Raw genomic sequence first — 11,421 nt, 5'->3', positions numbered from 1 at the left:
AAATGTATTGACAGCTTATCATTAGACAGGGCTAATATTGTTGTTCCATGTGTAAATTAAACAGACAGTCTAATGCCTGACAGGGCAGGTTCTAGGAGATAAAAGCAATTACCTACATAAAGAAAAATATCAATTATAAAAGTAAGTTATTGATTAATGTTTTTTTTAATTCTATGGGCAAATTGAACTTTGTTCCAATGCACTGTTATGGTTTGTAAATTGAATTGGTTGAGAGGCATGGGAAAAGTCTGGAACTTCTTGATATCCAACCGAGAGCTCATCCAGTAAAAACCTCACACAAAAATTCATAGACTGTATTAGTACTGAATCTAACATAATTACAGTTAGATTTAGTCTAAAGTTCACGAAAGATTATATCCATTGAAATTAAGTTTGGGCGTCTTTATGCTCTTTTTCCTCTTTTGGAAACTTTTTTTTCTGGTTGCGTTCAATTTCCTAGCGTGCACCCTTACTGGAAAAGAGGAGTTGACCCTGTGTGTTTGTTTTGCTATCTAACATTTCAATTCAGATTTTTTTTTTTATGCAATCCATAAAGTCCATTTTCTGTGCCCTTATTTAATTCTATTAAATGTTACTGTGCAAAGATGCAAAGATATATGTGGCAATTGTCTGGGTAAAAATATGCATCCTATATGTAAAATTTTTGATTTCATAAAATTAAAGAGTTCCTCTGTAGTTTGTTGGGTATGCCAGCTCATTTACACGACACTCCTTGGGACTTGTAACCGGAGTTAACAATATATCCTCCTTCTTGTAGCAACCCCATAAATAAATCACAACAGTAAATGACTTTAAAAACAACCGAATTATATGCTTTATAAATAACAAGTTAATGCCTCAAACAAAAGCAAAATGAAGTATACAGTTTGTAAAATAAATAAAAAATGAAAAATACAATATTATTGTGCATGTACATAAAATCCAGATAAAAGAATAATCTCCTTTCTACTTTTCTTTTTCTTAAAGGGTACTCTTTATAAATTCTTATTTAAATAAAGGATGGCACGTAAAAAATTGAAAGCATTGCACCAATCGTACCAGTAATTATGTTGAGAACAGTATATTTGGCTTATCTCTGGTAGAATCACGTAAACCATTTCATCCTGACCGTAATCCTCTATGTGACCTTTCTTAATAAACCCAAACCGTGCATTGAATCTTCACATGTAAGGGTTCTCCCCCTCCCCCATAGCCTTTATAAACCTTTTCACTTTGGCATCTCCATCAACTGGAAACACGTGATTTATTTCCGCGTAAGGACTGTCTCGTGATGTATCTGTTTCCGGTGGTTTGGATTGAATAGGTCGTTCTTTGTCACATTCTGGAACAGCATAAGGATTTTCTGTTAAATTTTTCTTCTCATTGTTTCTCACTTCACAAACTTTGTTGTTTTTGTCTTTGTCTGGTAATGATTCATAAGGGGAGTCTACCCTTTCTTGTCTCGGAGAGGGTGAACTTAATTTTTGTCTTTCCTGGAGACCACTATTCGGTAAAGTAAATCGAACACCAGTCTCTTTTTTGTCATTATCTCCCCTGCCATTGGATTTTCTGTCAACTTTTGAATATGACGGGTTGCTTAAGGATTTTGTTACATTTAATTTTGTTAAAGGAATCTCCATATATTGGGCCTCTTTACTTTCCATTTGATCCTCCTTTCCTGACACTTTGCTTACGTCACTCTCTAAAAGATCACTAAATCCTGAATCATTTTCACGCCTTCTCCCTCTTGGTCTAGAACTGAATCTCTGACTTAATTTCTTACGAAGTGATACTTTGTTTTTACCCGCTCCCTTGGTTTTAGTAGTTACCTTGACTACCCTATTTCTCGCTTTACATGTGTCATACGGCGTGGAATATTCCGCTCCACTACTGGATGCAATGACGTCACTAGGGTCTGCGTATTCCACCTTATACGAAGGACGCCTATACACACAAAAGTGAGCATATTTAAATCTAAACATCATTATTAAATTAGTTATCTGAAGATAATGAAACAGAACGAAGTAAAACAAACCGTTTTGGGGTGCAGCAAATTTTACAGCACAGGAAAAAAAGACATAAGACAGCGAAAATGGCACCAATGAATATTAGCAATATTGTAATGGCGTAGCCTGCTCTTGAATTGTCTGGAAAAAATGGAACAAAATGACAATCTTAATAACTAGTTTTAATTTTCAATCTTGTATTTGTGTTAGAGGTGTGGTTACCTGTTGATTTGGTGGTGGTTATAACTGTAGGTGGGTGGAGTTTACCTTGGGGAGTGGTGCCCGGGTCAATTGGTGTAGAATCAGTGGTAGACGGCCTTTCACAGCAAGACTTGATTTGAACCGAATAGTTTTGGTATTTCATGACACGAATTGTCTTGTGTAGGAGCGAATCTGAAAATGAATGAAACCTTGATGCAATTTTTAAAAGATCTGAGTTATTTAACTCTCCCTCTTCTCTCTCTCTCTCTCTCTCTCTCTCTCTCTCTCATCTAAGTCATTCTCCATTGAAATGTGCTCCAGTGCATTTCACTAGCTTTTTTTGGATAAATATACTTTGGTTTAATTGTTCTTCTTTGAAAAGTTTTAAGAAAGAAGTTTCCAAATTTATTTTCATGACATTTTGACGATATATTGTTTTCCAACACACCTCAAAAGAGTGTATGGTTTAAAGGTATTTTGACCTCGATTTTAGCTCTATCCTGATTTCTGGGCTCACTTTTGCAAATTTAATTCCACACAGCTATGTAAGGAATATTTTGCATATTGGTATGATTACCGTATGAATAAGTGTTGTCCAGTTGTTTTCTGATTATATATAAAAAATGAAATTCTGATTTTTTGGGTCATACTTTTATACTTTCGTGGCAACACCCTACCCCGGGACATGATTGGAGCAAAATTGAATCTACACTATCTAAGAATGCTTGAAAATTTACATACAATGTACCGATATTACCGGTACTTTGTTCAAAGGATTCTGACTCTATCGTGCCATCAGGGGCCAGAAATTGAACAGCTTTAAACTATACTGTGTCTTCCAATACAGTATCATTTTTTCTGGCTTTATAGCCCTAAAAAGGTTTGAAAATCCCTTCTTTTGCCTGATCTAGATAACCCCTCCCCCAACCCCTGCCCTTTAAGAAAAGGTGATCATTAATTTGAACAAGCTAAAATTTCCTTTACTTAATGATGCTTTCTTCCGTTGATATTGGATAAGTGGGTCTCTAGAGAGAAAAAAGTTGAAAATGATAAAGATTAAGAGTTGGAAAGACAGACGGACTGACAAACAAGCAGGACAGGATCCGTGTAAATAGAAGAACTCAACTGAGAAAGATATTTAAACCAAGGCAAGTAGTGGAACTCTTAAAAAAATCATAAACATAATCAGTTGTGGTATACCACTTACTCCAAATATCAAACAAATTTTCAGCCAGATTTATAAATTAATGACGAATAAATTAATGAGAATATTGATTTAATTTAATAAAAATGATGAGAAATACGATTTAAGTGATTATACTGAGTTTAATGATAATATGGAGTCAGAAAATTTCATCTTAAGATCAACGAGTCGTACATTAAGTCTGATTTTTTGACACAATATTAGCCGGATTGTACGAAGGCTCTTCAATAAAAAAAATGTCATGAGCTCTATGACATACAAAATATAAATAATACGACACTAAGCTTGACTTTCTCTCATGAATGAATCTTTAATGAATTGATTACAGTTTATTTGACCACTTTTCACCACAAAGTTTCATTGTGAGAAGCTGGAAAACAATGCTATTCGAGACACTGCATTATAAATGAATGGTAAAGAATCAGTACACTAGAGTGAAATTAAACGCTTCATGAAAACTGCTGTTAAACTCGTTAGGAATCCCAAAGAAATATTTACTAAATTATGTGACATTAACAACAATCATTGTTTGCTTTAAAGACACATGAGCAGGTGGATTTCAATGAACAAAATTAATTTAATGGGCATTAAAATTGGGTACTGTCCTTGGCGACAAAAACTTACCACAACCTATGTACGTTAGCCAAAATTCAACAAATAACATGGATGATGTTTGACTGCCTTTAGTACATATAGCAAAATTGATAGGCATCATTTTGGGGTTGTTTACACTGTTTTAAAGAAACATGTGACAGTAAAATAGCTTAGTACTCAATGGCCACCCTATGTTTTGAAAACTGAGTGAAAACGACAGCGTGTAAGCATATCTAATCAATTATTTTAAAAAATCAAAAATTGTGGGTATCCAGTTTTTTTTGGAATTCAAACAGATAGTGAAACTAGAATCTATTACTTTAATTTAAACCCTCAAAACAACTTTACAATAAGATGCACTTGACAAAAAAAAAAAAAAGCCAAGGTCTGAGAAGAGCAAAGAACTGCAAAAGCATAAAAATAGTTTTATATGCAATTTTTCTAAAAATGAGTGGTCTTGTTGGTGAAATTCTTATTCATGAAGGCAATGCAATTTCTGAATAAGTCTAGCAAGAAAATGTTGGCAAAAAAAAAGAAACCCAAAGGTTTATGAGACGATGGAACCAGAATCAGGAATCCACTACATTAAATTTCAACTTAACAGAGTCAAAACCAATATGCCATAAAGAGTAAAGGAGTTTTGGAGATAAACAGAAAGTTAATGAATTGTTACACCGACAATATTAATAGATCTTTCATCTTTTGACTTGTTTCATTTTCTTAACTTGAAAAAAAAACACCTTTTAGAAAGAAGAAGCAAGTCCAGGAAATCAGAGGATTTGCCATAATCCAGTATACGAAGTGTCATACTCAAAAATGTGTTCTAAAAACGATCAGAAATTGGTTAAAAATGTTACGAACATGTGCTTTAATTAAAAGAGAATATATAAGTCAAATCATTAAGGATACATAATTGAAAATCATTTTTTGTTTCTTTTCGAGCACCAAGGACATTATTTATTGAACAGCCCTCGAATGATAATATTGAGTCCTATATTATGACAATACTGAGGTATATTTTATAGCAATATGGAGTTTGATTTAATATGGACACCCACCTGTAGCAGCCATTGTTGTCTTTTCGTTGCGGTCTATTCTATAACATGAACCTTCATTTGTTCTCATCTCATAATTGTAGAAAAGTGCCACTGTCAAGTAACAGAATAATTTATATAAAGAACAGGTTATCATGTTGTGCTTTAAAATACATTCATCCCAAAATATTTACATTTCCAATGTCTTTGTTCGAGATAAAATTACAAATTGTTAATGCACTTTATTTCTCCATCAATGTACTGGTTCATCGATAGGCGCGTTTTAAACAAATCACGTGCGGGGCGGGACAAATAGAGACAAGAAGCGGGGCTTCTAGCACGTGGATTGGCGGAATCAATACCATGTAAATATAAGGAATAATTCAGATTTTTCGATTTCATGACGATGATCAATCGATTGGCTTGCGTGATAATTTTATGCATGAACGCGTTTGTGCAAATTATCACGCAAGCCAATCGATTGATCACATCATGAAATAAAAAAATAAGTCGGTTAGTCCTTGAATAAAGGAGAGTGAATATCTTTAAAGTTTTTTGTTATATGTCTATACATTTTCTAAAAAGAAAAATACGAATTAACTACCGCGTATTAAAAAATTATGACAAAATTACTACAGGCTGTCCTGTTGGCCATGTAATCAACAGTACAAAAGTTTCAAAAGTTGTTTATTGTGAAATACATTTTATTTGAACTCTTACTTTTTTGATGAAGGATATGGAGATAAACGAATAGTATTCAATATCAAAGTCCATAAAAAAATACAAAATAGGAGCAGAGCAAACACGGATCTCCGAAACATCAGACGGGATCAGGCGCCATAGAGTGAGCATCCCCTGCTGACCGGTCAAATCCGCCGTGTGCTCCTTGCCAGGATCGGGAAATAACGGAAAAATCCGTCGTCACTTCAGTGTTTAAATAATAGACTTACAATTAATATGAAAAACGTCATTCAGCATTTGACTTCTTTTCACGCATAAGATTTTGCACAAATTCTGCTTCAGATGAATACAAAAATATGTCTGCTAATAACGGTGCGCAAATGTTACCCATGGGAATTCCAATAGATTGTTGGAATGCATGGTCTCCAAAAACCACATAGATATTGTCAATCGGAAACTCAAGGTCTCTTTGATGTAAACTTCAGAGTACTTCACTACATACAATGTAGTTATAATTAGTGAATTCTGTAACTCTGTTGATTGGAACGCATAATCCGTAACATACCTGGCTTGCACTTGTTTGTGCAATCAGAATGTTTTAACAAAATAATTTTGGAAATGACCAATTACCAGGTAAGTAAATTTACGAGTTCCATTTTTATTGAAAAAGCAGCTGTCAATGATACCAAAAAGCCTGGACTTTAATTTATCGTGGGGAATGGTTGTGTATAAAGTTGATATCTGTTACTGCTTGAAAAGCTAAATTATGCTTACAAATCATTGATGTTTTAATCATAAGATATTTTTTTTAAAAAACCCACATAATTTGTAATATCGTCATTAAATTGGAAAAAAAAATATATTAAAGATTAATTTGATAATGATTGATTTATCACATCTTAAGCAATAAACTGTACCTCCTTTTAAATACTCCATCAAAGGGACTGTACGAATGTATGCGAATGTAGGTTGTAGAAAGGATTACAAATTAAGAACCAGATTCTGATTAGTGTTATGGACAAATGAAACATTAAATTACAACGCATGCTCAAGGACAATCAGCTGCTAATCTTAATATGTATAGGAGGGATGTAAACGTATAATCGAGTACTCGACTATCTTTCAATCATACCGACTATGGACTTAATTTGTCCACTCGGTTGGTTGTTTTAAAAAAAGTTACTTAATGAAATATATGGAGAACACAAACAGTATTCAAACTCAAAAGTCTATTAAATAATACAAAATTGGAGCAAGCGAACACGGACACCCAAAAGAGCAGAGATGGGATCAGGTGCCATGAATGAGTGAGCATCTCCTGCCGACCGGTCACACCTGCCGTGTGCTCCTCTTCATGATCGGGAAATTACGGAAAAATCCGTCGACAATTCGGTGAGTATATAATGGTCTAACAATTAGTATGAAAAATGATAAATTGTATATGCTGACAATGTTATTTGTATCGAACAAAGAACTTATGAAATGATGACTTTAAATGAGACTGCTGATAGTCTTGTTTCAGCTATTTATCTTTCAGTAACCTACCTCATTTATAAATTGTTTATACGTAGAGCATGCTCTTGCGTATCGAATCAACTGAGATATATTAAAAACATGTGCAAGTGATGAAAGTATATTGCTGCATAAGTAAGGGAAGATAGAAAAATTAAAGTCATCATGTTTATCATAAAACCTTGCTGTCAGATAACTATTGCCGTTTTTACCCAGTAAAAATACTAGTATCCAAATATGAAACAGATGTGTCAGACCCTGTGGTATCTTTTATCTCAAGCACACCAGGATATATCATATCGAATTCTGCTTCATATGAATTATTCTGCTAATAACGGGAGTAACAGGTACCCGAGGGAATTCCTATAGATTGTTGGACCATAATGACCGATCACATTTATAATTGTTCAAAGGAAATTATTTGCCTAAGCTAGTCAATTTTTATTTGCCAAACGTGCCTACTAATTCTACTAATTCTACAGTTTTGTCGTTTTTTAAAAAATGTCAGGATGGAGAAAAACTGTTAAATGTATTTATATAGTCACGGTTATGTGAAACTGAACTTGCATTCTTGCAGTGAAAAATCAGTTCATCGATTTCAAATAAATCATGGTGGTCAGCAGCTTTTATACTTTTTTAATTTACCTGATCATTCTATTGTGTCAATAAAAGTTAGAATTCTCGAAAAAATTTATCACCACACAAATAGTCCGTCGCAGTACACCTTTCCGTAGACAACGAAAAGAAATTTTGGAGTAGAAAACTAGGGACAGCCTTTCCCTATAGATGTAATGACAATGTTGATAGTGTTGAAATCATTCCAGTCCAAAGTGTAACAATGTAAATGTGGTGGGACTTTTTAACCATACACAGAGACGTAAGCGTAGTCATAGACATCGATCTTACAATAAACCTGCAATACACAACGTCTCTTTCGATTCATTACTACCTTATGTAAATCAACATTTAGGTCTTCATCATATTCGCACCAAACTTTACTCTGTTCCTTTACACTGTTTACTCTGTTCCTTTGAAACTTTTAAATACAGTAGTCTTCTTGAAAACGCCAAGAAAAGTCCAATTTTTGATTCTTTGATACCAGAAAATAGGCTCGGATCTGTGATTATGGACTATCTGAAACATAATCCTCCATCATGTTCATCTTCGCCCTTTAGCTATAGTCCTGCAGGACACGTTATTGCAGGTGACGTAAATATACTGTAGAAGCACAAATTTTTGTGGGGATAAAATTTCGTTGATTTGTCATCAAAAATAGTTTCGTGGGCATTTAATTTCGTTGTTTTGAGAGGAACCCTATTTAATATATAGTCATATAAAATTTATTATTTAATAACGAGGACCATAGATCACTTATTTTAAAAGGTCCTAAATATAGGGAACCCCGATCCTTCAATTTCATAAATATATATTCTGTTGAAAATTACGCCAGACGATGGGTCAGATATGAAAAAGAAGACGTTGACACTTTGTCAGAATGGATTAAATGTATATATCTGATCCATGTAAGAGTCGCTTATTAAAAGATTGAGGGGCAATATGAAAACCATATATATCCTTCTGTGTTCAATAATCCAGAAGTGAAAAAAAGAATTAGATGATTATTACATGATCAGTTCGTACTGGTCCCTGCCGATAAAGCAGGTAACAACATTGTCTTCGTTTGCAAGGCTCATTATATAAATTGTATTTCAGAAGAACTTGGATTTAATTCTACAAGTGGTATCCTACTTATACTCATACTTCCCTTTCTAAGGAAGAAATTATTCAAAATCATGTCAGTTTTAAATATTCCACAGAGCCAAAATAAATTTGAACTACCCTATATATATATATTGGAATCCGAAACTTCATAAGAATCCTTACAAACAAAGATACATTGCGGGTTCCAGTAAATGTTCGACCAAGACTCTTTCGATATTGACAGTAGTGAAGTAAAAACTCCAGGAGAACTGTGCAACAATATATTCAAGAAGTGGTGTGAATCAGATGTGGATACTCTTAAATTCCAAAGAACTTTTGGCCAATTTGAAACCACAAGATTTTAACGAAATCAACAGCTTAAAAACTTTTCAACTTTATACACAACCATTCCCCACGATTAAGTAAAGTCCAGGCTTTTTTTTATATCATTGACAGCTGCTTTTTCAATAAAAATGGAACTTGTAAACTGGCCACTGGTCATTTGCAAAATAATTTTGTTTAAACACATTCTGATTGCACACACAAGTACATATACTCTGAATTTGACATCAAAAAGATGCTTGAGTTTCTGATTGAAAATATCAATGTGGTTTTTGGAGACAAGATCTTCCAATACTAATAATCTATTAGAATTCCCATGGGTACCAATTGCGCTCGGTTATTAGCAGACCTATTTTTGTATTCATATGAAGCAGACTTTGAGCAAAATCTTATGCGTGAAAAGAAGAAAGCACTTGCTGTGGCCTTCAACTCGACATTTAGATATATCGGCGACGTATTATCAATTAACAATTTTAATTTCCATCCCTACGTCGATACGATATATTCTGGTGAGCTTGAGATAAAAAATACCATAGAGTCCTAAAAAGAGGTAAATTATTTACAAGCAAGTTGATGAAACAAGAATATCAACAGTGTCGTTTAAAATCATTTCGTAAGTTCTATGGTCGATACAATGACCTTGTCAGCAAATATAATTTAGCATTAAATCAAAAGCTGACTGCCGTTTTTCATTCTAATTGTTAGTCCATTATTTGCACATTGAATTGACGTCGGATTTTCCCGTTATATCCCGACCATGACAAGGAGAACACGGCGGGTGTGACCAGTCAGCAGGGGATGCTCACTCCTCCATGGCACCTGATCCCACCTCTGATGTTTCGGAGATCCGTGCTTGCTCTGCTCCTATTTTGTATTGTTTTATGGACTTTGATGTAGAATACTCTTCGTTATCTCTATATCCATTCATACGTGTATCATATACAATAAACTGACACCTCTCAAACATATTAAAACCTTAAGCCCTAACAAGTACGTGAACCAGCGTATAGATTTATTGATGAAATAGATTGTTCGTCCAGAATAAGAAAGTTTCAGACCTTCTCTATCTATGGTCTCGTTCTGTATCCAGCAAGGCTCTCCTATGCTGATATTGCTTAAGTAACCACTATTCACTGTTGTAATGTTTCGAAGGGAACACGATTTCGCAGCGGACGAGAAGTTAGCAGGATCAGCAGAAAGTGTTCCATTTGCTAAAATGAAGAAAAAAAACAAAATCATTTTACTAAATTTTTCAACAACTATTCCAGTTTGTTTTGATCTTAACTTTTCTTAAATGTTTAGATCCTTTACTAGTATTTGTTTACAAATATACATATTATACCAAGTGTACATACAGTCATGGAACATAAATATTCGCCACTTTCAAAATGGCCAACAAAAACGCACGTCCGCTTTATGAAGTTTCTTCACTGTTTGTAATCAATAAAATCAAGATCTTACCTCAGTATATCAGTATTTAGTCAAATTTATTTTGATAACTTCCCTTACTCGTCCTGGAATGGAGTTGTAAGGGTCTTTAATGTAGTTTATCGGAATGTTTTCTCACACGGTCTGAATTTCAGCCATCAGATCTTATTGCGAGTGTACGACATGAATAATGCTCTTTTCACACGTAACCAAATATTCTCTATAATGTTCAAATCTGGTGATTGTGCTGGCCATTTTGATGTATTAACATTGTTATTTACCACGTAATCTTTAACACTTTTTGCCCGATTGTCGTCCATGAAAACGTAATCGTTGTTTGGGAAATGCCTCGCAATAACTGGCAAAATATTGTTTTCAATAATATGTAAGTATTTTTGAGCATTAATATTACCTTATATTTACATTTCCAATGTCTTTGTCCGAGATAAAATTACCAAATGTAAATGTACTTTATTTCTTCATCAATGTATTGGTGCGGTTCCAAAAAAAAAACACGTGCACGGCGGAACAAATAGCTAGACATATAAGCAGGCCTTGGAGCACGTGGATTGGCGGAATCAAAGCATGTAAATATAAGGAATAACTGTCAGATTTTTCAATTTCATGAAGATGATCAATCGATTGGCTTGCATGATAATTTTATGCATAAACGCCTTCGGCGTTTATGCAAATCATCACGCAAGCCAATCGATTGATC

The 11,421-nt window shown here is 34.1% G+C and overlaps 1 protein-coding gene across 12 annotated transcripts in view; it reads right to left on the bottom strand.

Moving 5' to 3' along the window:
• Positions 1-807: 807 nt before the first annotated feature.
• Positions 808-11,421, bottom strand: part of LOC134235790 (uncharacterized) — a 31,467-nt gene continuing 20,853 nt past the window's right edge. For 7 of the 12 annotated variants that reach the window (XM_062717938.1, XM_062717936.1, XM_062717943.1 and 4 more), the window contains 5 exons: positions 10,334-10,486; positions 5,064-5,153; positions 2,229-2,399; positions 2,036-2,147; positions 808-1,944 (listed from right to left, as the gene is read on the bottom strand). In XM_062717938.1, coding sequence (XP_062573922.1) covers positions 1,182-1,944; positions 2,036-2,147; positions 2,229-2,399; positions 5,064-5,153; positions 10,334-10,486 — 1,289 coding nt within the window. In that variant the 3' untranslated portion in view covers positions 808-1,181. The remainder of the gene's footprint in view (positions 1,945-2,035; positions 2,148-2,228; positions 2,400-5,063; positions 5,154-10,333; positions 10,487-11,421) is intronic. The other 5 variants (XM_062717939.1, XM_062717945.1, XM_062717944.1 and 2 more) reach the window with 3 other exon arrangements.

The sequence above is a fragment of the Saccostrea cucullata genome, unplaced genomic scaffold (genome assembly GCF_032062105.1).
Source record: "Saccostrea cucullata isolate Sc308-1 unplaced genomic scaffold, CSIRO_AGI_Scuc_v1 ctg115, whole genome shotgun sequence".
In the NCBI taxonomy this organism is placed as follows: Eukaryota; Metazoa; Mollusca; class Bivalvia; order Ostreida; family Ostreidae; genus Saccostrea; species Saccostrea cuccullata.
This window is presented reverse-complemented; position numbering and strand designations above follow the sequence as displayed.